The sequence below is a fragment of the Pomacea canaliculata genome, linkage group LG7 (genome assembly GCF_003073045.1).
Source record: "Pomacea canaliculata isolate SZHN2017 linkage group LG7, ASM307304v1, whole genome shotgun sequence".
NCBI classification, from domain to species: domain Eukaryota; kingdom Metazoa; phylum Mollusca; class Gastropoda; order Architaenioglossa; family Ampullariidae; genus Pomacea; species Pomacea canaliculata.
This window is the reverse complement of record NC_037596.1, coordinates 4607788-4634276: the sequence shown is the minus strand read 5'-3', so window position 1 is coordinate 4634276 and position 26489 is coordinate 4607788. Positions and strand designations below refer to the sequence as shown.

The following is a 26489-nucleotide window of genomic DNA, read 5'->3' as shown; positions in this document are numbered from 1 at the left end:
AGATTTTGTATGTCGCCACAGACACTAAAGTTACTGTACATTGTACATTGTCAGTTCACAGGCACGACAAAGTTGGAAGGTCAATTATTTTCAAGATGAAATACAACTCTGGAATTCTTCATGGCTGCTCAACGTTGTTTTCATAGACTGGGTGACGGTTTTCTAGAGCCAGTGGTTGGTTGGACTCACTGCCAGACACACCCGGGGAACTGTTGTGAGACAGATTCAAGGGCTGCATGTACCTCCCAGATGAACCCCTCTGGCAACGAGGATCATCTCTTTCATCGCCGTTCTTCGTATCGCCAAGGACAGCCACCGTGTCAGCAGAAAGTTCACGTGACTGACCACGTGACTGGTGGGAGCTGTCGTGCAAGTGGGTACACGCCACGTCGTCTACAGGATGCAAGTAATCCTGGGACTGACCTGGAGGCGAGCAGTTCTCCTGGTCCTGGTCCATGCGGCGATCTGAAGAATGTTGGGACTGTGATGACAGGTTCTTTTCTCGACCAAGCGCTGTAACGTCCGCCACTCGAGCGGGTGGCAGCTGGGGTGGATTCTGTTTTCTGTCTGCAGCCTGTAATCCCACTTAGTCTTGGAAAGGTTTCATCTTGTGTACATAGAGGGGCTTGGTCATTAGATGATCTGTCTCGTGGCTTCAAGTAACCACCTTCGTTGTTGCCCAGCGTATGTGTGAGGATGTTCTTCTCCCCTCGACCTGGAGTGAGGCTGTCGTGACGAACGAGGTTCTCGGGTAGGTCAGCAAGGTCAGAGGTCTGAGGTCCACGGTGTTCAGGTAGCCGACAGGTGGTAGGTAACTCGGATAAAGACACGAGCTCAACCTTCAGAGATGTATTCATTGTGTCTTTCTCGATCCCTGGAGGGGTAGCATCCATACCAGACTGTCTTGTCAAAAGTTTAGTCTCTGCATGATGAAACAATAATATCACGTACAAAAACCATATGAAAGATATACATCATAATGAATAAATACTTGTATTAAATGAAAAGCAATAAATGTAAATTAAGTTACCATGTATTTCATATTTATTTAAACTTCATATCAAAACATGTAAACATGAAAGCATCACAATTTTGTGAAATTTGTATTAAATGAAGGAGAAATGTATGTTTGTATGTATTCAAGCTCAAACATTTTAACAAGAACCCAAGGATGCTCGTTTGCTTGCAAAGTTGTCTGCTTTTTTGTCTTGATGATCTTGATTACTGTTGATTAATCTGCACACCTGGTCGAGTGGTCCTTTGAGACGGCGGCGAGTCTCTAACTTCTGCGTACGAGCTCGTGTCCTCTTCATTCCCTGTTTTCTCATAACCCACTGCAGGGAGTGTTTTGTATGGATCACTGTCAGACTCAGGTCGTCGCTGGGGATATTGGTACCTTGCATGACCTGTCAGTGAACATTTACATTAGATACACATGCAAACACAAGTAAAAATACATACTTGCATATTATTACGACTCAGTTTAAAAGAAATAATTCTACCATGTATTCTAGTACCCCAAGCTCGTGGTCATAAAGAAGCCAGGAACTAATTGTAGAATAAGACCTAAACCTGTGACATTCATGTTACTAATTAGTGAATTGCGACAAGATATAAGGGAGAGAACTCTGGGGGATAACAAGCGTCAATGTTGGTAAAAGGGCGTGTGTGTGCGCCTGTGCATGCGTGTCATAATTTCTGTGTGAGAGAGCAAGGGAGGGGAACGATAATACCTTTTCTGTACATGATGAAGATGCAGACTGCCACGGTAACAGCTGTTGCAATGATCGCTCCAACTCCGCCACTGATAAATACTTTGTGCTGCAGGAAGAATGATCCTGACTCCTCTGATCCCTCTAAATATTTATTGAACAAAATATTAATTTGTTATTTAATAAATAAATTATGAAGAATTTATTATTGGAATTACAAATTTATTACAATTATAAATGTATTTCTTACAATTAGATATCATTCCATATGCTCTACTGGATTCACACCAATCATATATATATCAACATGATGCACATACACACACATACATAAATATTCATCTAAAAGAGGAGAATAATTTTTTTTAAAATGTCAGGCTCAGACAATATACCCAGAGTGTGCAAGTTTAAAAGATACCTACCCGAAAATGTAAGAGTGCACGACGCATGTGCGCTGTTTGACGTCACGGATGTACAGGTGTAGGTGCCTAAATCTTCGCTGCTAACGCGCGGGAGTCTCAATATGGCGGTGAAGTTGTTGACGATGATGTCGTACTCGTACCCATCATGCACTTCGCATTCCAGCCCTCCTGCCGTCCTCAAGCACACCAGTGGAAAGTCTGTGGCGAGCAAGCGAGAGATAGAGAAACAAGAGTAGAGAAAGAGGATGAGAGACAGAGAGAATAAACATGTTATTTACTGGACTATGCATCACACTGGTTATTTACTGAGCTGCAGGTAAGACTTTTCTTAAGCCATCTTCTAAAACAATGTTCTAGCTGGAACATTACTAGCTGTAACATGCTGAATACAGGCTGTAACGTATCACACAAAGACAAGAATACAGGCTGTAATGCATTACACAAAGACAAGATACAGATTGTAACACATTACACAAAGACAAGAATACATGATGTAACACATTACACAAAGACAACACCTGGCACCCCGGTGTTAGTGAGGCTGTAATGCAAAATGACAAAACTGTGCGCCGCCATGACAGCTCCAAAGTTGCAGATGACTGCAGCTCGCTGCCCCTCTGTCACGACAGACGGCGAGCACATGACTGACAAACCTGAAAATAACATTAATGTTTAATAGGTACTGGTACTGGAGCATCTACAAAATATAACAAAGGAGCAATGGGGTAACGACAATGAAATACATTAAATTTACACATCTAACATTGTAATATTGTGGTTGCCTTGGTTGTCTATCTTTGCACAGACTGATCTCTAAATACATTAATTACTATTTTAAAAGAATTATTTTACTTGTCATCGTAAATTGTATTTGTAAATTCTGTAATTAAAAATGATGTTAGCAAAATGTAATTATTAATTATTTTTTTAATGTGACAATAAGTAAGATTTGATAAAACCTGCTTGTTGTACTTTTAAAACATTTTCTAGACGATCAGAAGCATTGCTATTAGATCAATGTATATCTAGAACTCGTTTTACAAGTTAAGCTTCTTAGTATATCATCACAGAAAAGATGATATTAATAACGATAATTATCAGCCACATCTGCGGTGTAAACAATGCTGTCCTTTTTTGGGGACTCACCAGTTGAAATACTGGTTTTGTTGATGGGTGTTAAGCCACTTCCTGTTGACACAGGAAATATTTTATCTGTTGACGTCCCTGCAGATGAAAGATTGAAACTAATTTCAATTTTGGTCATTGCTGTATGCTGTATTCATGTGTATTTCCTGGATTATATGAAACCTTGCATTCTCGTTTTCAGGTTTTTTGTGTGAAAACAATTGTGTATTTAGGAAAAGTATAGATGTGAAAAAAACACACCCACATGCAAACTGGAGTAGAAATGTAGCACTTTCCTCTCTCTGTTGTTGTTGTTGTTGTTGTTATTATTATTATTATTATTATTATTATTATTATTATTATGATGATTATGATGATGATGATGATGATGATGATGATGATGATGATGATGATGATGATGATGATGATGATGATGATGATGATGATGATGATGATGATGATGATGATGATGTAAATACTTACCACCAGACTCTGAAGTCACCCTACACAGTCCCTTGATATTCACTTGTCGGCACTTCACATGTGTAGCTCCTATATTCTCCTCAGCCACCCGGGGTATATGAATGGTCAAGCGGTCTGGGTACAGACTGGCGTCCCACGTATACCCAGTTTTAGTAAGGCATTGCAGGCTGTTGTTGAGCCACGAACAAAAGGCCACAACATCTGTTCCAGAAAATATAAGAAATTTGGATCTAGTATACGTGCTTTCATGTTATACTTATGTTACTTTACTTATATTTTATACTTAGCGAACAAGACACTCAGCTCAGGGTAGGATAACATCATGCTCCAAGTGAGTGAGTGAGTTAGTGAGTGAGTGACACAACTTTCGTATGGAAGACTGTTTCGTCTCGAAGAACTTTTTGCAAAAAAAAACAAAAACAAAAACAAAAAACAAAAAACAAGCAAACCAAAAAAACCCCAAACAAACAAACAAAAAAAATCAAAAAAAAAAAAAACAAACAAAAAAAATCCTAATTCTAACCATTGTAACCCTGGTTATTATGATGACTGACAAGGACGCTCTTTCTGAAGCCACTGAGGTTCTCAGGGAACAGACAAGTCAACAAGTTTGTTGTCTTCAAATGAGCAGAGGCAATCCAACATGTTAGGTTTCTTTCTGCAACAGGACAGTCACATTTCATGAAATGTTTACTAGTAAGCCGGTAAATGTCACATGATAAAGTTAGAGGAAGTTTATCAACTCTCTATATCTGTGCCATCATTTGTTATACAAACGAGCAGAAGTCACGTTACATTTTTAACCCATAAATGAAATAATATTACATATTTTTGAAGCTAAAGGTTTTAGGAAAATTGTGCCACCAGTACTGAAACTTACTGTCTGTGGGAGAACTGGGTTTGAGGTCAGGTGAGGCTTTATCTGACTCTGAAAAAGTCTTTGATATCATCTCACCTGAAAATAATGCATGGTCGTTTCGTTTCAACAATAAGTTGATAAGAAAACAATTATTTTTGATACGGAAATTAAATGTATTAATCAAAAGCTCTATTCCTCTCTCTCTTAATTTTGTGTGTGTGTGTCAACACTCTGATTAAAGAGAGTACGAATGTAAATGAAGTATTTTATTAACGTTTGTAAACGCATTGACAGTGTAAGACAAGTCCAAAAAACGAAATGAGGTAAAAAAAATAAAAAAATAAAATCAAGAGGAAAGAAAGACGTAAGAGTCAAACATGGCGTGCATCCAAACAGACAGGCAAACACACGTGCATTAAGACTAAATGGAGTAGATTGTAATTCTGTCTGATTTAGCACAGCTCAGCTCAAGATACCGCTCTGAAGGATGTCCCAGCATGACTTAGTGAGGCTGACGTTGTATCCTTGAACTTCACACGCGTACATCCTTGGTTGACCCTCGGTGGCCCGTGACACCGAGAAGGTCAGATGGTCGCCGCCTGCAGTCTTGTTCCACAGGTACCCGGACTTACAGCTGCACGCGAGCTCAGCGTTTGTCCACGTGCAGTTCACAACAACACCTGCCGCAAGAAGCATCCAGAGGATTATTTTGTGACCAGGTACATACTGATGAACCGAGAGTAAGTCGATTCCTCAGGGCAGCATGGAGAACTCAAGTAAAAGATCCTTGTTTTTAAAGTTACAATCCATTTTGCAGACCCCACGGGATTCTACTTCATGATTCTTTGTCCCAAGGTATCTTTGCCAACACCTCACAACTATGACTCCAGGAGTAAAATAACATCATCGGGGTCTGGACACTACTTTATAACTTCACAATCAAGACGCTTATACTTCAGTTTTCCATGCTGCCCCATGGCAACGACTTAACCTCCTTCAAAACAATGGTCCAAGATGTCTGACACAGCAAGAACAAACCCTTTTGTAGTCGTGTAGAATGTTTGTAAGATTTTTTTAGGATGTTAAAGACTAAATATGAGAAAATAATTTTAAAAATTTGTTAATGGAAGATAACCTGGAAACGCCTTCTCTGTGTAGTAATAAACAGCAATATTTTTCTTTTGTTGAAAAACGTCTTGCTGAAAATGACATGTTAGGGTGGCCTTTCCCATCGAAATCCCTGCACCAATGTTGCAAGTTGTTCCGCCTGTATCATAATGAACAACTTATTAAAACAGTAGTTTTTTGTCAAGCAAATGAGTGACAAACATTATGGTTTCTTATACAATCTTTAGTAGTCTGAAAATGTTTAAAACAGAAATAGAACAAAATAAATTACCTTGAATATTCTTCTTCTCCTGAATATGTAATTCCCTCAGTGAGTAGGATTTGTGAGGGGAGCAGGAGTAAACTCCAGTCATCTCATTAGATACAGACGACATATCAAGGGAGAAAGATTTCGTGACACGCATCTCGAAGTTGTAATTATCTCCATGATGACAGAGGAAGGCTTTGGTTTGCCAGGAACACTGAAAGTCTGTGGCTGGAATACAGGAAGCACCAAAGCCTTACAATCGCAAAGAAGAAGATGATGAAGATGATGATGATAGTGGATGATGTATGGATGATGGATGGATGATGGATGATGTATGGGTGATGGATGGATGATGGATGGATGATGGATGATGGATGATGGATGATGGATGATGGACGATGGACGATGGACGATGGACGATGGATGGATGGATGATGATGATGATGGCCTGAAATATTTTAGCAAACAGCTCTTAGTGCGCGTGTATAGTTCCGCATACCTTGTTTGAAATGTACTGTACATGGCTGTATGTCCTCCACATCGTAACCTTCTATCTGACAAGCGTAGAAGCCGGTCTGATGGGCGGACAAGGACGGTATAGTCAGCACGAAGCTTGCTGAGATCTTCCAGTCAAACGTGTAGCCATCAGCAACACTACAGAAACGCTTTCCGCTCTTCCAGAGGCAGCGAAGGACATTACCTAAAAATAACAATTTTTTTTTAAGATTTATGTTGACATACTGAAAATATTTTCTACCGACACCTTACCCTCCGAGTGGGTCTCTTCGGTCTGCATGTGTAGCTGTTCTCTCTGTTCCACTCATCAGACAGAAGACATTCAGCTCATGCTCTTCTCTGAGGCCGCAGTCATGAAGCGAGAGTAAGTCGTTACCCAGGGCAAAATGTGGACATCAAGAAAAATGTTTTGTTTCCTAAGTTGTCAGACGATGTTCAGACCCCGCGGACACTGTTTATGTTTCCTCTCCCCAGGGCATCCTTGCCACCACTTTATAACTAACAAAGGGTAAAACATCATCTGCGGGTCTGCACATCTCTATTGACTCAGAAGCAAGACGTTTGTCATTGAGTTCCACATGTTACCCAGGGCAACGACTTGCCCTCACTTCACAACGACATAACTGCAAGTACCAAAGAGATCATGAAATGGATCATACTTCGAAAAGATTGGTCGTTGTAGTGGTAGACTGTAAAACTCTTTTTCGTCTCATTCACGTCCTCAGGAAGAACGAACGTGACTTCAGTTTGTGTATTGCTTTCACCTGGAGAGCTCCGACAAGTTATCATCCTTCCTGAAATAGAGATGGTGATTGTATTAATAAGCTATTTTATAATGAGAGAAAACAGAGGACAGTTAACAATGACATCTTCTCACAACCTGAGAGACAGGCATATACCGAGTTGTTGTCGGGTAGAGAAGAAGAAAGAGGACAACTGTATGATCAATCAAAAGGATGTAAGAAAATTAAATCTTATGATTTGCTGACATTTCCTGCAAAATGGATTTTATTTAAGCCTCGCTAAAAGAGAATAAGCACGAAACAAACCTCAATACAACAATGAAGACGACGATAACGATGATAGAAGCCATTATTCGCACATTTACTATTGTGTATGAATAGTGGTTAACGTGGGATTTGAGAAATTTCTTACAAAGTTACAAAAACCATGTCCAGTACAAATGAAACAATGTAAATCACACAGATTTCAGCTTAACTATTACTCAGAGAATGTTTCAGTGATTTTCTCTCACCTTTACCGCTGGCTGCTGCCAAAGTTAAAAGACCGAGAAACATCCACATGTGTTGTTGACACATTTTCTATCATCCTGAGCATCAAGACAACAATCACAGTTTTCAAGCTGCGGGTAAGGGGATGGACCAGGAAGAATATCCCTTGACTGTGTGTTGAATGTGGGGTTTCCTGTTCCTGTGTTATCGTTAGGAGATGTTTATCAGGCAACATATAATATGTTGCATTCAATCGTAGACCCGAAATAATCTACACAAAACTAACAAACTGAACAACCTAGTGGTCTGGTCTATTCATAGAAGTAAATTATCCGAGGAAGGTGAGAGGGTGACAAATTAGGACTAAAAAATTGTATAATATTAAGGATAAAGAATAACAATAAACTAAGATTAGCAATATAAGAAAAAGACAAAATTTAAAAAATAATAATAAGAGAGGAGTGTGAATGTAGGATGAGTAAGAGTGTCTGTGTTTGTCGTAGGTTTCATATCTTTATTAAAGTCATTAGAGTGATTATTATCGTCGTGACTACCAACTTCGCTGTTATCAATACTGTCAGATACGAGAAGTAAGGATGCGTGGGTACAACTGTAGAATATTGGGAGTCTGAAACTTCGAGTAGGTTCAACGAAGGGGAAGTGTGTGTATGTGTGGGTGTGGATGTGCATGTGTGTGTGTGTGTGCGTGTCCGTGTGGTTGTGCGTGCCTGTGTGCGTTTGTATGTGTGTGCGTGTGTGTGTGTGGAGGAGTGTCAGGATGGTAAGAAGCGGATAAGAGGTGGGAGAAATGGGAAGTATTTATTTACTGAACTTTACATTGTCATGATTGTTCTATTTTTTAAAAATCCACCCATTCACGCAAGTTGAACATAAATTGTTTTTAATCTTTCTATTGAAAAATATCATATATTTAAATCAATGGTCCTTTATTAACTCTTGAATTGTATAAGTCTGCCACGTTTGTTTCAATTGGTGCAACTTACCTTGTAGTGGTGTGGTGGCTTGTGTGCCTCGTCGACCCACAGAGCTATGTCGGCGGGAGCCTTGTGCTCCTGGCAGGTCCAACCAAGCCGAACAGGTCTGTCAGGGTAGAGGCCAGACTAAAGTGTTGCACCCGGCCAGAGGATGGTCGTTAGCCTTGGACGGCAAGTCTCTCTACGAGAAAGACACTCGGAAAAGAAAACTGACGCCGAAGACGGATGTGCTGGGCCATCGTGCGCTTAACGGCAGCACAACGCACTGACACTCGCATGGAATGGACAACGCTCACTCTAAACGATATGGTGCTTTGCCTGTGAGGTCCGCCAGGCGGGCGAAGTGCCGGGCCCTGCGCCTCAACAGGCCCACCCCATGATACTGGTGGTCACCACGCCCCGATGCGAGGAGCCAGGCTTCGGAGGCGGAGGGAAATGGCTACTGGCCGAAAAAGGAACAACAACCACAGAAGAGACCCTGAGGCCTCTCAACATCCTACAGTGGAACGCCGAGGGCGTTTACAACAAAAATTAGCCCTCACCGAAAGACTACATGCTGAAAAAATAGATGTGGCCTGTATTCAAGAAACACACCTGAACCCCAACCACAGATTTACCATCAGAGGTTACCAAACCTTCAGGATGGACAGAGAAGGAAGACACAAGGGAGGTGTGCTGATTCTTGTAAAGAATAACATCCCAGCAAGAGATTTCCAAGTGGACACGAATCAGCAAGCTGAAATAAATGGAGTCAAGATTACAGTAGACAGCACTGTGCTCACTATCTTCAACCTGTACTGCCACCCGACAAAGAACTTTCCCTGCAGACTCTTGATATCCCTGCCGAAAACTGCTTGGCTGTCGGCGACTTCAACAGCCACTCAACCTGCTGGGGCTACGACGAGACGGATAATAGAGGAGAGGAAGTGGAGGACTGGCAGATCGATAGCAAAGATGATCCTGTTGAACGATCCAGAAGACCCACCGACTTTCTTCTCGCGCAGATGGGTCTCCTCAACGACCCCTGACCTTGCTTTCGCCACTGACGACCTCTCCAAGAAAACAACCAGAGGGGTACAGAACCAGTTAGGCGGCAGCGACCACAGACCAGTCAAACTGGCCATCAACTTGCAGTACAGGCCCCAAGATTCAAAGACATTTACCAGGTGGAATTACAAGAAAGCCAACTGGGACACTTTCGTCTCATTGTCAGACCAGTACACCAAAGGAATACGTGTGGCGGACCAGAACATCAACCGTGCCATCGATGCATTCAACAAGGCGATCTTAAAAGCTGCCTCAGAAGCAATACCAAGAGGCGCACGAAAGAACTATAGGCCATACTGGACAGAAGAACTCAAGAACTAGAAGATGAAGTCTCCAAGATCAGGGAAAAGGTTGAGAATGACCCCACCATAGAAAACAACATAGCACTGAAAGAATCAAGCGCCAAATACAGAAAAGCCTGCAACGAAGCTGCAAGAAAGAGATGGAGAGAAAAGAACAGAGGAACTAAATCTAGACAGAGAAGGAAACAAGTTATGGAAGCTGGCAAGGGCGATGAATGATGAAGATAACTAGAAGTGCACCGATCGTCATACAACAAAGCACAAGATATGCTAACAGGTAGAAAAGCAGCAAACGCTTTCATTGACAGCTATGAAGAGGTCAGCAACATCACAGTACCAGAAGAAAAGAAACAGCAAGTTCATGAAGAAAGAAGAGAATTCAATCAGCGAAAACACCAGGAAGACTATATGAACAAACCATTCAACATGAAAGAGTTTGAAGAAGCAGTTAAGACCCTAAGTCAGAAGAAATCCCTGGACCAGATAAGGTCACCAATGAAATGCTGCAAACACTGGGCCCACGAGCCAAGACCAAACTCCTCGACTTTCAACAACAGCTGGAACAGCGGCCATGTCCACAAAATCTGGCGAGAGGCAGACATGGTGCCCGTCCACAAGAAAGGCAAAGACCGAGCGAAGGTGGACAGTTACAGACCCATAAGCCTCACCAGTTGCGTGGGCAAGTTAATGGAGCGCCTCATCAACACCAGATTATCATGGCACTTGGAAAAGAACAACATCCTTACACCAGAACAAGCAGGCTTCAGACAACATCGCTCAACTGAAGACCAGTTGCATACATCGCCCAGAAGATCGAAGATGGTTACCAGGACAAGAAGCACACGCTGACGGTGTGGATAGACATGGAAAAGGCCTTCGACAAGGTCTGGAAAGATGGACTGAGGTTGAAACTCCAGAAGTGTGGCATAAACGGCTGTATGTACCAGTGGATCTCTCAATACCTGAAAAATAGGAAGGCCAGAGTCCACGTTGGTGGAACATACAGCCGAAAGAAGACGCTGAGAGAAGGAGTTCCTCAAGGGGAGTACTCAGTCCTACCCTGTTCCTTGTCTTCATAAACGACATCATCAAGGACCTCCCCCGAAATGTCCAAGGAGGCCATCTATGCAGATGACCTGGTCCTTTGGTGCACAGAAGAAACACCTGACAACTGCCAACTACCGACTCCAAGAGGCGCTTAATGTCCTGCAGGACTGGACGAAAAGTGGCTTGTCAAAGTCAACCCCAAAAAGACCACCTACACTATCTTTAGTCTGTCCACTAGGGAACAGAAGGCCACTCTGAAGTTCGATGGACAGATTTCCCACTGGAGGACAACCCTACCTACCTTGGGTAACCTTCGATAAGAGACTTACATGGAAGCCTCAGACAAGAAGGTCGAAGCCAGAGCCAAGGTGCGACTTGCAATTATGAAGAAGTTGGCTGGCACCAACTGGGGCGCGGATGACAGAATCCTCAAGAAGCTGTACACCGGAAGGGTCAGACCAGTCCTAGAGTATGGCATGACAGCATGGGGCACAGCAGCAAAATCCAACTTTGAGAAGGTTAGCAAGGTTCAGAACCAAGCAGCCAGACTCATCACTGGAGCATGAGGTCTACGCCCATACAAGAACTGGAGACAATCACAGGGTTGGAAATCACTTGAGGACCGACGTGATCAAAGATGCTCGTCCAAGCCGCCAAGTTCAAGAGACTTCCAAATCACCCCATGAGAAACAGACTGGCTCAGCCGACGAAGGGAAGGTTGAAAAGGGGAAGCCGTTTCATCCACCAGGCTAGGATCCTTGAACGAAAACACGAGACATCTTGGAAACACGACTCAGAGAGATCCCCCTGTGCGGACAAACCAGCATGGAAGGTGAAACTGCTTTCCCCCTGATTCACTGCAGAGGCATCCCTGGTGTCAGCAAGAAAGACTCCATAGACGCTGTGAAGAAGTCCTGTACTATGGAGTATATCCACAACAACTTCCCACAAGATCAATGGACTCACGTGTTCACTGACGGTCAGCGAACAAGCCGTGAAAAATGGTGGCGCCGGAATTTACATCAGGTACCCAGGAGGAAGAGAAGACCGTCTTTCTCTCGCAACCGGCCTCTACTCCACCAACTTCAAGGCTGAAGCAGTTGCCATTCAGACGGTGCCCCACGTTGAAAACAGTCCAGACACCTCCAACAACGTCGTCTTCTTTACGGACGCACTGTCTGTTCTGCAGGCCTTACAGACTGCCAGAGACAAGAAACTGAACGACCTGTCCACTGCTCTCCCTCCTTATGCGGAGACTGCAAGTCGTCTTACAGTGGATTCCCTCCACTGTGGGATTTTGGCAAACGAAGCCGCAGACACTCTTGCCAAGGAAGGATCCAAAAAAGAGCAGCAAGACAGTCCACCACCTACAGTGAAGTCAAATCCATCATCAAGGCCAAACAGCACAAAAGTGGCTGCAGCAGCACCACGTTTCAACCGAAACGACCATACTACTGCTTACAAGAGCTGAGCAAGGTCAATTATTTTCAGGCTGAGGACAGGCCACAACCGTCTCAATTACACCTTTACACCAAGCTCCGAATCGGCCAGACAGACCACGTGCCGTGCCAGACAGGCAGTCAGACAACAGCACATCTACTGCAAGAATGTCCCATGCACGAAGAACTCAGGCACCGCATTTGGACTGATGAGACGCCAGTATTGAGGAAGCTACACGGCAGCCTGGAGGACCTGCGGCGCACAGCATCATTCGTGCAGGAGGCAGGCGTGTCCATTTGAGTGAACGACGAAGAAGAAGAAGAAGAATTGTATAAGTTATTAACAATAATTTATTTAAGATGCCAGCAGGACAAGAATTTTTTGAACATAAAGTTTCAGTTTGGTCAATGATGTTCTTATTAAGATTTTTAAGGTATCGTCACCTTGTAGACAGATGTGAACAGAGAACTGTCACCATGTGAACATTATTCCTACTTGATGTGAATGATACCAGTGATGATTTACACAGGCAACACTCTGTATAATGATGTCTATGCCATGAGAATGTAACTTTGTACATTCATTGTCAAACAGGAAGCTGAAACAAAATGTCAGCAAGAAATGCGATGTGAAATTAGTTTAAATACATAAATACTCGTGTTGGTTCTGAATAAGACATGCACCTGACAATGTCACATGAGTTTCTAACACATTAGTTCGTTTGTACCAGCGAGATGTGGGGTAAATATAAACTCGTATTCCGAAAGTAACCCGTGATGTGTAACAGGAATCTTCCCTAAAGACTTCCCTGAGACTATGTGAAATCAGTGTTCTGTATCGGTAAGTAGCTTAATAGACAAGCTTCAGAGATATTAAATATTATTCATATCTTAAACAGCAAGCAACAGTGTAGGCAAGAAATAATGAGATGACCCAGAGAAGGAATAATTCTATAGTTAAAAAAACAGTAAAAAGACAAACACAAAGAGGGAATTTTGGATCTTCAAAAATAACAAAAAATGATTTTAAACTGTACTTTATTGTATCAAACATAGTTTTTAATTTTTTATTTGTAGTACTTTTGCTATAAAAGCCAAGAATCAGAATTCTTCATAAATAAATAAAGCAGCTGGTTCTTTTTTTCTCTTCATTTTGCTCAGACGCACATATAAGTACATAAAACAGTTAAAATAATTTATTTTTTAAAATCCTCTTGACACATATGCAAGCAACTTCACGGTAACAGTAATATGACCCATGAATAGAAAGCCTTCTGAATCAAATAAGTCAAATAAATCATAGTTAATGATTTCTACAATATCACAAAGACCTTGATTTAGTTGATTATATCACATATCTTTACAATTAATAACATGGATAATAAAAATATTAGGTACATGTAGATAAAGACTGCTATGAGTAACAAACACTGGCATCGGACCATTTATCACAAGAGTATCAAAATAGTATAAAATATATAATTTATTATGTATAATGTATTAAGTACAACAAAGTGTTATATCCAATATAAATAATTTAATTCTTGTAACAACAGTTGCCATAGACACAGATTTCTCGTCAATAAAAGATCACATCGTCACGAGCCCCAGAGTCGTTGTAGTGGAGGATCAGTCCCGAGATCCTCCTGTCTGTCGGTCCATAGGGTCTGTCAGAAAATGTTCCATCAATAAAAGACATTATTACACAAAATAAATACAGAAGAAACTAAAAAAATGCAGCTAAGTCTAAGGAATGTCGACAACGAGGAGGATGATTACGATGACGGGAAAGACAATAACAGAAGCAAGTAAATGAATAACTTTGGTACCTAACTCAACATTTATGTTCGCAAAAGGGGATAAACACTGTTTTTAATTAGAGACTTAGCTGTTACTCCCTTAAAAAAAAAAAGAAAATAATGTTTACATTTTGCTGACGAAGAAAAAATAGCCGAAGGACGAAAAATTGTAGGAAGGAATGATAAAAAGGATGAATAACTCACCAGTGTTTTCTACTTGTGAGAGGGATTCTTGTGTTGCTTGAGGGCCCGTCGTTTCTCTTTTATCCTTTACACAATTGCAAGAGTTGATTTTTCTGGAAATAGAATTGAAAGGATACATTATTTTATCGTTAAAATATCAATAGGAGGAATATATTTCTTTAATACATTTTTCTGGTTTTAATTTGAATTGGCCTGTAAATGTAGATCACAGCTGAATAATAAGAATAGCCTCTTACATTTATATCTAGAAGTGTAGAAAACTTTAAAGTCTTCTGACACTTGAGTCTGAGACTCTCTTGGACAATCGTCTTTTGCATTTTATAGGGGAACAGCTCTTTGAGGGTTTACTGTTTATACAATATTTAAATTTAAATTAACTAGTATTTCCTGCTTACCTGCGCAATACGAAGATCAGACAAACGAGAGGAATGCAGACGGATAAGACGGTGGCGATGATAAATAAAATGAAATAAATGTCTGTCGTCTTAGAATGATTAGAGCAGTCTGAAAGAATGGAAGAAATTTACTTTTTTAATGTTTGAATTAATGACAGCCATGTCTTATACTACTTGTTTTGTCTTTAGTGTCTGTTTTCTCACAGTTTACTCTTTGCCTCTATGTATCAGTCGCACAACAACAGTTCACTGGTCGTTCACAGCTCACTAAGCAGCACATCCAGACACGTGACTATGATTTGTCTCCCTTGCCTTAGACAAATATCAATAAATTCAGTTTTAGAGTTGAAAAGAATTTGAAACCATTAAAACAATCATTTTGAAAAAAGAAAAGATGTACCTGTGCTGTTTCCTTTCTGTTCATGGCTGTCTACTGATTCACTTCCACCTGAAACAGACCTACAAACAGTTCGGTATTGTTTGGCATATTGAGATAAATAATTCTTGTGTTAAGTTCCAGTTATGAAATGATATTAAACCGTCTGCTGTAAATGACAATTCCAGATATAAAAAAATAGAATTACAGTTTTTGAAGATATTGATTACCGGTTTAGCCAGACAAACTACTTGCGCATGTTAGTAAGAAAATTGTATTTCTATGTTACAGCTTTTTTTAACTAAAAATTTCAACTCTTTGCTTTCCATAACTAGGAAGAACACGCTTTCCTGCAAATGTAGATTTCACACGATACTAGATTTATTTTAGAATAAGATGTAGAAAAATATAGATACTCTTGTTTAGGACCAGTTCACATCCCTTGATGTCACCGTCGTGATACCCATCAGGATTGCAGGAGTACATTCCATTGTGACCCTTGCTGACCTGCAGTATGTAAAAGGTGAAGGCACGACCATCCGACTGAGAGCCCTCCAGACCAAAGCCGGGGGCGAGAGAAAACAGGTACTGGCCTTCATACCATGTTGCATTTATAACAGCAACTGTAATGAAAACAACAGAAAGAAAGGAAGGGGAAAAAAAGGAAAGCTTCTCTGAGATTCAAATTTTAACTGACATCTAACCTGAACATTGAATTAGTAGATTACATCTACAGCCGAAAATTATGTAAGACACCATGTGACTTCTTCTTTTACTAAACTAAAAATATTTTCTATTGTAAATAAATAAAAATGTAACTAAAAAGATTGTAGTGTTTATGGGATGTTAAGCTCAGATTTATTTTAAAAAAGCAACTTTATTCACTTTAGAGTTAGAAGTAAATGGCGGCCTGACAGACACACAGACAGAGAAGTGTGCAGACTTTACCTGGGGCTTGAGTAGTGACTGAGTGATACACAATGAAATTCTTCTTGTTTACACTGACATCAGCAGGGAAATAACATGTTAGTGTCACGGTGCTGTTTACATCTGTAGGTGGGATGTCACACACTGCCCGGTCTTCTGCAAAGTATCGGTTACTAAAAGCTATTTTTAATTTTTTCTCCCCTCTATTATGTAAGAATTATTAATACACATTCTGTATACACAGCCAAAACCATGTCTAATAGACACAGACTGTTATGGAAAGTTTCAAATAATCAACGGTCAACGGTCATTTTAAATAATATAATTTTCACTCTTATTAAAATAGGAGAGCTGGCACCAAAATCGGATAACAATAATTAAGACTGACAAAACTGTTGGGGAGAGAAGAAAACTGAACAAAAAGAATGTGGTCAATCAAGTTTTTAAATAGAAGTGAATTCTAGGTAATGGTTATTATAAAAGGCGTTAAAGTGGACAATTGGAGGTCGGTAACCTTAAATGCCTCATTCACAAAATTTATTTTTACTTTAAAGCTAAGAGATATGACAGATATTACTTTTGATAAGAAGACAGATAAGAAGTGTTGCCAGTGTTATGTATAAAACTTTACATACTTGCGCCGTACGCCAGCAACTGTCTGTCTCCTGCTGTTTGGTTGTTTTGGGCCGCTTGCTCCACGGTCATGTCTAGAGTTATATTAATTTTTTTAAATAAATAAAATTTATTTAAAGTTGTAAATGACAGATTCTATGTAGCACCCGACCTATCGTAATACGCTAAAAAATGACTGGCTACTTGTAAGTAGCTCACTTACATATTTTTCTCTATTCTTTCCTCCCACAACAACTTTCACGATCACGGACTCGCTAAATTTTCATACAAATGCATAATAATAAATATTTATTGTGCAGTAAACAAATCCTGTCACTTTTAAACCCTAATTAATCAAGTGAAGCTTAGACAGTCATCCACGATACATGATATGTAAAAATGACAAGATGAGTTTACACAGTCTTTATTTACTTCTTGTCCACACACTATCATCTGTGTTACCTTCAACACTGCACGGTCGTTCATGATCACTTTTGTCTGCACTGACAATGTAGCACGAACATGTTGGCAGTTGTGTGTCATAAGGCTTCTGGATGGTGACACTGTCTGTCACAGTCCAGTTGTAACGGTAGCCTGCTCCACATGACAGTACGACTCATCGTTTCTCCACATGCATTTAAGTGCAGTCACTGAAAATATCGAATGCATATGTGTTATAGATATACTATTTGACTAAATATTGTTCACTAAAAATATCGCATTTTCTTATATGTTGTATAATATTTGACAAAAACATACATTGAAACCAAATCGATTCAATTTGTGATTTGTTAAACTGTTTATTTTATAAAGTAATAGACTTCAAAAAGTGAACGTATTTTTATGATTCATTAAAAAAAACTGAAGAAAGAAGAAAGAAGGAAAGAGTGTAAAAAGAAAACAAGATAAAGACAGTACCTGAATGTTTATCGACGATCTTGAAATCTCGTCGATTCTCGCGAACATCCTCACTAAACGTGCAAGTGAGTGAAGCCAGCCGACTGCAAGATGAACTTGGACACACGTTTGCTGAAATACCTTTACAACAACACAAGGAACGACATAACTGCAATAAATACAGCATTCTTTACAATACAGGAACTTAGCACATCGCAATATGTCCGAACTTATACGTATAGCATATACTAGATGATGATGACGACGACGACAACGACGATGATGATGATGGATGATGATGATGATGATGTACTTTCGAGACTTCAGTACACCAAAAGTAACTCTAATATATATTCAAACCTAAAGTGCCAGTAACATACAGGGTACAGAAGGTCAAGCTAGTGACCAGGAGGAGGACCCAGTGCAGTCTGCATGGATGCGGTCTGTGTGTCTGCTTGACCACACCTTTAGATGTCTCCACCCGCATTTTCTTTTCCCATTGTTTCTTCTGAAAATATATGTTATTAAAGTATGAAAATGAGCTAAATGACATCAGGTAAACATGTTAGTTGTTCTACCGTATACAGAGGCTGTTGACAATGGCAACCATTTTCGATCTGTTAGATGCATTCACCGCCAGTTTTTTTTACAGACACTGAAAGACAGACACCTGAAGACAGATAATGCAGAAAGAGACAACAGAAAAATATTCGGACGGACAGAAATTCAAGAGCAATGAAGAAACCGAAAGTTGCTGGTGGACTGACAAACAAAAAGAAAGACCGAGAAAGTAGACGGGCAAAGAAAGAGCGAGTAGGGGAGGAGAACAATAAAGATAATAAAAATAACACAATGAACACATAAACAACAGTACCAACACACATATTGTCAGTAAAAGTAAATTACAATATAACATTTTTAAACATTGAACGATGAGCGATTCACCGGCGCTACAAGTTAAACCTTCTCTGCGCTGTAAATATGTAAGGTGACCTGAATACCTATCTGTGTTGACAACACAGGTAAAATGTACCTTACCTAATGTTCAGTGGCACATCTGAACTTCGTTCAACTAAACTCCATGACACCACTGCAGAAAGTTTAGCTAATGTGTTTCAGAAAATTGTAAAAAAAAATGAAACACGCCCCCTCCCACAGTCAATAAAATGCAGAAGAGTTCATTGAAGCGTTTGAGGCGCGGGTAGGAGAAAGACTTACCTAGGTATGTACCCGGAGGTCCCAAGGAAGTCATTTCTGAGAAAAAGCCTTTGATGTGTGACTAGACGGCAGTGTTGATAACAGTGACATCATGCCATGTTGACTGAGTGGCAGGAGACGTGTTACGTGTCGCCACCCCGGGTACGTGATATTTGGTTATCAATGCGCAGAACACGATAAACATATCAACGGCTATGTGAGCCTGCCGTACCTCAATAGCAGTGTGAGGAGTTAGTTGAATGTTATTTCCTCGAGTAGTACATGCACTCGAGACCTGCTAGGATTGTTGTTCTTCGAAAACAAAGTCCTGAAACGAATTGACTGGTCATGTCTGGTCATCGTTGACAACCTTCAAACTACATTGGGCTTAGTTTCTTAAAGTGTTTGTGTAGTTTTGATAGAGTTCATGTATTGCTGTGTGCACGTGTTTGATCTGAGGTATTTGTGTGTATTAAACGTGTGAATATGTATTAGTATATTCTGTAAGACAATGAAAATGACAATTTTCTTTATTCGGTAAGTTCGTGCCCGTAACAGATGTTCGGAGAGCCGGTGATGACGGTGGTGGTGGTGGTGGTGGTGATGGTGGTACAAAATACATAAATGCAGTTACAACATACACTCATTTGTTCTTCATGATCTGTAGTGTTTTAGAAAGTAGACAACATTTTGGATTAATTTTAGACGGTAAATAAGACAGAAAAACGAAACAGAGAAGGATACTTACAGAACGTACAACTGTCCTAGATCTTTGTATTTTGTGTACACGAACGCAAAATGTAATATTCTAGTAAGAGTGTGAGTGAGTGTGTGTGTTTCCACGCACGCGCGACATAAATTGTATGAATTTGGCAGTTTTGCGAAAAATGTTTCTCTGTGTGTATAAAGATCATTCTTTATAAACGTAAATAATCTCTGCCTTTGCAATGAAGAGAATGGGAAATATTACATATTTTAGTTTAATCTTGAATTTCTTCTTTTTATTTTTCAATGCTTTTACCTTATAGTGCTCATCTTTTCCTATTTATACCTTTTTCAATGTAAGTTTTATATTTTTTTAAACTTTCTTCTGATTCTTACATTTTCCTCATTCTTTACCGTAATAACATCTCGTCCGTCTTTGTCATTGTATAATGTATTACTAGAATAAATTTCTTCCACACAAATACAGACATACCAGTAATACAGAGCCAATATCTATATTTCGTAAGACGTTATAGGACTTTAATAATAATTATTATTAAATTACCAAAGTGGAATATTGTAGAGATAACTTTACACAATTCTCTCATTAGGTACAACGTGAGTTTACTTTTGAATACAAGTTCAGTTGATGTCTTAGAATTTTATAAGCCGTCATTCATTTTATAAAAATTTGTATTTTTTTTTAAAGCAAGGCTTACAATGTTGGGATAAAGACTGATCTGATAGCAGTCAAACGATGTCACACAATAGAAGGAACATATAGAAATCATTTCTAAAGAAATCTATAAAGAATTATATTTCAAACAGAATTTATTTAGGGTTTATGGAAACAGCAACGAACATATAACAACATTATAATTGGAGTATCGAAGAGGAGCACATGAAATAAAGAGTCTACCTCTCATCCTTCGTCTCCTTTGGTGTATGTCTGTGACTTCTATATTTTCTATTTTAAAATGTCTGAAAACATTTGTGTTTTGCAGTGAAAGAGTTTGCTCTCCTGTTACAACGGCATCTCTGCCTTCGTAAAGAAGAGAATGGGAGACAAAACCTTTTGTCTAAAGAATGTATACGAGCTGGAGTAACACCAGACAGTAATTTTCAGTATCTCTACCAAAAACAAACTGTCTGAGAGAACCAACCTGCACATGACTGAGTTATATGTGTGTGAGTTAATATGGTATGTTTGTGTGTGAGAAAGAGAACAATGAGAATAGTGCAATATTCATTGTGTTGTTGTTATGGGTGTCCGACTAATGTGTAAAGGGCTGATTCGTTGGAAGCACATTACAATTTTTGTCCAGTTCTAAAAATCTTCCTTCATTGTCTTCTCTTCTCTCTGTAGAAGGCGACTGTATGTAAGCCAGCAGCAAGACTTCTCGATATAAATGATGTACAAAAAGTATCAGTCTCTGATAGATATAAACAAACACTTGACACAATGCTTGGTGTTGAGACACCATGAGGCTCAGGATAGCAGATGACTGGGATTTAGACGTCTGCAGCCTTATTACCATTATTATTCTCATGATTGTTTCGAAGAAGTCTGAAACACACCACCCAAAAATAAAGGTTACAAATGTACTTACAATATTGCTTTCTGAAAAAATCTTAAATGCTTCATGAAATGATACATCATCGCAATATTACAATACTATTATTTATCATTATTTAACAGAAAGAAGAGAGTAAACAAGGCATCATTATAGAGGATGCTCGGTGTCCTTTGGGCTAAAGTTCTGTCTTAACTCGTCTCGGAAATATTCCCCAGACTGACAGCCTGTAGGAGACTGGATTTTTTCAAGGAAGATAGACAGAGGAATATAATTGTTGTTCACTGTCCGTAGTGCCCTAGCCACGGTTAACCACTGACAATTTAACATTCAAAATAGTCAAAGGTATTGGACAGTTATCTTTACATTTACCAAAAGTGAATAATATACCATTTTCTTTTACTTTTAGAAATACTGGTTATATTTTTGTTTTACAGGATAAATGCGACTTACTTCCCCTGTGAAGTTTTGTCAGAAGCGCGACGGCGAAGACGTTTTCTGAAATTGTTAAAAATTTCACACTAATGAAAAAAAAAAACATTGACCCATGATGGGTATTTTGAAATGTTTCTTTAGATAAAACTATCCCGGTAATAAAACTGCTTTAATTGACGACAGTAGAAGAGTATGACATATAAGTGTAAAAAATATTGCTAAAAGCTAAAATCAAAGTTTGATAAATCGTTGGCAGTATGTTTAAAGTTAATGTTTCATATAGTAACTAAAGGCAGTCAATATAATAAAATATTTTATGATATCAGGAACTCAACAATAGAAATGTTATACAGCAGTAACAAACAACAATTAGCAATTGTTAAACAATATTATTTTTGATACACTAAAACTGTTTAATATAAACTGTATAACTAAAAGCACAGAGTGCAAGAGTTTAAAACTAATGTTTACTGTAAAGCTGTAAAGCTAGAAGTACAGAAGTTCAAGACTTTACTCACAATGCCAGAACGAAGACCACCGTGGCAGCAAAAATGGATATCAGTGCGGTGGATACACCAGAAGGATGATCACATGGACACTCCACCCTGCATTATCTGCGAAGTCTGGGTTTGGTCTGATGAATGAAATAAAACATATGCTGAGAGCCTTCTCTTGCAGAAACATAAAAACTAAGCGTGTTTAGTTATTTATATTTTATTCGGACTTTAACTACCTATTTTGATTATTTGGGTTGTGTCTAGCTCCACCTCCCCTGCCTGTCCTAACATAGTGATGTGTGTGAGTGTAGAAAAACAATTGTTCTCGAATCTTCCTTCAGATCCTTTCTCCGATAGGCTGTAGTACCTTTTATTTCAGGAACAGTTGAAGGAATGTGTTCAGGAACTTTTGATGTTCGCCTGGAACTTGCTTCAGTATTCCCATCTGGACAGATGACCATAAAATAAGTAACAAATGTAATCACCCGAACACACTATGCTACTCATGCATTTTCTAATATTATTTGTCCAATGTAAAAGACTTTTAAAAATAATGCCATGATGGAAGCAGTCCTGCATCTCTTATAGTCCTTATCAAAAATTCGACACAACTGTGCCTTCATTACCCAAACTTACCCTCAGAAATACAGGGTCTTTCATATTCAGTGTTGTCAGCATCAACTAGAAAACAAGAACATGTTGGTGACTCCGATCGTTGGTGTCTCCGGACGGTGACAGTGTCCGATATTTTCCAGTCGTAGATGTAACCTCACTCACAACGCACCACAGATTCCCTTGTTTCCAGTTGCATTTTAGTGCAGTCACTTCAAGAACATTGGAAATAATATTTACTTCATGTCATCATTAGTTTTGTTTATGAGATAGCTCTTCAAAATTTTTAATTATATGTGTAATTTAAATTTCATAATAAACAGTATTTCTGTATTCTGATACATGTATTTACTACTGATATCTAACCCTGCATGTTGACAAATAGGTAGACATAAGTGAATATATCTAGTTAAATATACATTCAGTGCCGTGTGTGCATGTTGGTAGTGGGTGAGTCTGTTAGTAAATCTGTACATACCTGACTTTTCATCAAGAAGCTTAAAAGCTTGTCTTCTTTCGTTCATGTCCTCACCAAACATGCATGTCAGTCTTGTTTCCTCTGCATAAATACAGAAAAAACAGAAATTTAAATCAAAAAAACTGTTAAATCCAAGTTAGGTTGTACAATGTAACAACTGTGAAAGGATGCACTATGATAAAGAGATACAGAAGGGCAAAGAGATAAGGAGAAAGACAAGAATCCTTTTTTGTTCCTTCCTTCACGTCTTTCTCCTATATATCTCTCTGCTCTTCTGCAATAGTATAAATCCTTAAATACAGGCATCATTAGTATTGACAATCTTTTTAATATATTGTGTTAAGTACACATTTTTCACATGGAAAGGTTCGCACTGCACCCCATACCGTTTGAGTCACACCCAGGGAAGACTATGAGGAGTATCGAAAAGATTCCAAGAAGTCTTTCGTGGGATGTCTCCACGATAGAATGATTCCATGCGCTGCATTTTTCTTTTGTACCTTTAACTAACAATAAAATTCACATCAATACAATCAAACATTTGTGAGAGTCAGCTTACCAGCGGCTGTCGATTAGTTCACTTGTAGGTATGTAGTCTAAAGTTAATGGCTGTACTGCCGTTGATTGAAGAATTTTTTGTAAATTAAAATTATGAGATGTGCTCTTAAACATATCTAGAGCCGTTTCCTTTGATCCAGCTTTGTTTAATTAATTGCTGAGTAAAGTTTGAGGATATGAAAAGACATGTTACTCACGGATTACATGTTTGCAGTATGCGGCAACTACCCAGGGTGCTGTTGGCGAGTGTCAGGAATGTCTGATCTAGTCATCCGCTCTACCCGCCTTCACCCAGTTGACTTGAGCGCCGACGCAGTTCCTGTAACGGGCTAGAAATCTAAAACCCACCAATCAAATTGCAAGTCATTATAATATATACTTCCTTGTACAAAGAAGGAAGAACTGTGTGAAAGAAACTAGATCAAGGGCAGTATAAATCCATGCACATGCACACAAACACAAACACATCCACACGTTATGTAGACAAGTAGGGATGCATGCACTCTGAGACAAATTAATTATATCTTCCTACATTACAAACCTTGATTGTGAAATTACCATTCTAGTCTTCCCAGAGAACTCGACCAGCAACTAAAGCCACGCATATTTATTCAAACACTTATCCGTACACAAACACACACAGATTGTCTCTTCCCAAGACATACTGAAGTGGTTATCATCGTAGTTGTCTTTATCAACATCATCATTAACATCGAGTGGGGTGTGTGTGTGTGATGAGAGAGAGAAAGAAAGAGATTATAATTCTAGTTTTGTTATATTTAAAACATGTTAATGTAATTTGTTCAAACATAAAATAAATGTGAGTTTAGAAATATCACAAGTAGGCAAACTTGCTGTCTAACTTTACAGTTTTATTTGACTTTGAGACACAAGTGTATGACAGGACTTGGCACAGACTCCGTGCGTTCATATTTTTTTTTTTGGCTCGGCACCTATCTGATATCTTGTCTTCATTCACTGACAAATCTTTTATTACATGTTCCTGTACAGCATGATTTATTCAAGCTAGCCAGGCTTTGCAGGTAATATGATCATCATAGGTTATGCCTCATCAACACTCTTTAGAAATGGTGAACTTTTTAGGTTTTCAGGAATTACTTGGTAAGTGCCTCCCACTGAGACACAGAAATTTGATAAGGTACCTGGTTGTAAAAATTTCAAAATAAAAAAGTAATAATGCCTAGCGTTGGCATGTTTTGAAGGAGTCAAGGGCTGTGGTTGCTCAACTCCATTACATGACAGTACATGTACACTTACTGCACACCTTACACAGCTACAGACAGAAGACAGACAGATACAAACACACAGAAAGAAGGGACATGATTACAGAGAAAAAAAGCTGTAAGAAGAGTGAAATTTATCTATGTTCTCGATATTATAATTTGACAAAACAAGTATTGTGTGCGCTGTATGTAAGAGCCTCCACCCTCCACTGCCAGTGTGTTCACAACCCAGGTGTACACCGACTGTAACAACAGGTGAGCACAGGTAAGATCCTGGCTCCCAGCCAGTAACACTTCTGACCTGAATGTGCTGCACACAATTAAGTTTACGAAAAGGAAACAAGTTCTTGTAGTATAGTCTACACCAAGGCAGTGTCCCCTACAATGACTACATTCACTGATAACACACATGACATACAGGTGTAGAGTACAAAGAGTGAATATCCTGTGCTTATGATATACTGTTACCTTCGTGTCTCCCAGTCTCGCATACAATCATTTCTGAAAAAAAAATGTTTACGATATGACTAGACTTATGGCGATGACAGTTTGCTTGCAGTAGGTTTATTTATTTAGTGCAGGGTGGGGTTAATGTCAAGTTTTATGAGTTAACATCTAAGTAAACCTGTCAACAGTATATCAGAGCCTCAGCAGGTGAACAGGTTGTTTGTTATTTACAGTTATCTTATTTATCTTCTTCTACATTCTCTAATAGCAGGGATTTATAATATTATATCCAAAAAATATATTGTTGGACACATAAATATATCACAGCTGATTCAAAAATATTTACCTCTGAAAAGGGAATATTCATCTGATCCACTTCTGTCAACCTGTCTGTGTACGTGTATATGAGAAAGATTGTCTGAGTGTGCAAGTGTATGCGAGTGTATGAGAGTATGTGAGAATGTGTGTATGGACATGAGTTTGAGTTGCATCTGTTTGTGCTCATATGCTTGGGGTGAGGGAAAGAGGAATTGTTAGAGTGAGAGAAAATGAAAGAGAAGCTGAGAGAGACTAGGGACTTGTAGTTTGTAGGATGTACATCTTATATCCTTGATTTCCTCTCCTTACAAAACAATGATAAATTAAAAAGGAATACGGTAATATTGACGTGCAATCCTTTTTTTATTTTGAAATCATTGTTTGGCGTTCTTGTCTTTTGCTCTTTATTCTTTTTCTGTTTGCTTGGGTCTTCTCCTGTTTTATTCTGTTTATATTTTTTTTTCCACCGAGGGTGTATTACTGGAGTTTATACTTCATAAATATATATACACACACATTTGTGTATATATATATACAAACACACAACAATATACACAAGAATAACAAGGAGAATAACAAGCAAAAGATAATGATATTTATTGGATGATTACATCACAGTAAACACAACACCACAATTGTGTCCGAGTAGTCACTGAACAG

The 26489-nt window shown here is 39.1% G+C and overlaps 3 protein-coding genes and 1 long non-coding RNA gene across 6 annotated transcripts; all 4 read right to left on the bottom strand.

Moving 5' to 3' along the window:
* Nucleotides 1-207: 207 nt before the first annotated feature.
* Nucleotides 208-2807, bottom strand: LOC112569521. The gene is made up of 5 exons (XM_025247330.1): nt 2653-2807; nt 2135-2332; nt 1734-1856; nt 1245-1406; nt 208-922 (listed from the first exon to the last, which is right to left on the bottom strand). The coding sequence occupies exons 1-5, from the start codon at nt 2798-2800 to the stop codon at nt 333-335; spliced, it is 1221 nt and encodes a 406-aa protein (XP_025103115.1). The 5' UTR covers nt 2801-2807; the 3' UTR covers nt 208-332.
* Nucleotides 2808-3215: 408 nt separating this feature from the next.
* On the bottom strand, nt 3216-5278 carry LOC112568455. Its single transcript, XM_025245760.1, has 4 exons — nt 4623-5278; nt 4266-4400; nt 3743-3943; nt 3216-3358 (listed from the first exon to the last, which is right to left on the bottom strand). The coding sequence occupies exons 1-4, from the start codon at nt 4690-4692 to the stop codon at nt 3216-3218; spliced, it is 549 nt and encodes a 182-aa protein (XP_025101545.1). The 5' UTR covers nt 4693-5278.
* Nucleotides 5279-14933: 9655 nt separating this feature from the next.
* Nucleotides 14934-19189, bottom strand: LOC112569551. 3 transcript variants are annotated; one of them, XM_025247359.1, is made up of 9 exons: nt 18803-19189; nt 18125-18272; nt 17786-17905; nt 17330-17517; nt 16891-16962; nt 16277-16411; nt 15745-15951; nt 15353-15400; nt 14934-15061 (listed from the first exon to the last, which is right to left on the bottom strand). In XM_025247359.1, exons 5-9 carry the CDS (start codon nt 16958-16960, stop codon nt 14949-14951), a joined length of 573 nt encoding a protein of 190 aa, XP_025103144.1. In that variant the 5' UTR covers nt 16961-16962; nt 17330-17517; nt 17786-17905; nt 18125-18272; nt 18803-19189; the 3' UTR covers nt 14934-14948. The 3 variants fall into 3 exon arrangements, 2 of the variants coding, with proteins under 2 accessions (XP_025103144.1, XP_025103143.1); XM_025247358.1 differs by having other exon boundaries at nt 18145-18272; XR_003100458.1 differs by having other exon boundaries at nt 14953-15061; nt 15353-15411; nt 18145-18272; nt 18803-19188.
* A 1807-nt stretch (nt 19190-20996) lies between these two features.
* On the bottom strand, nt 20997-23554 carry LOC112568249. Its single transcript, XR_003100044.1, has 6 exons — nt 23263-23554; nt 22809-22996; nt 22540-22617; nt 22194-22309; nt 21694-21738; nt 20997-21233 (listed from the first exon to the last, which is right to left on the bottom strand). It is a non-coding gene; the product is annotated as an uncharacterized LOC112568249 (long non-coding RNA).
* Nucleotides 23555-26489: the final 2935 nt, after the last annotated feature.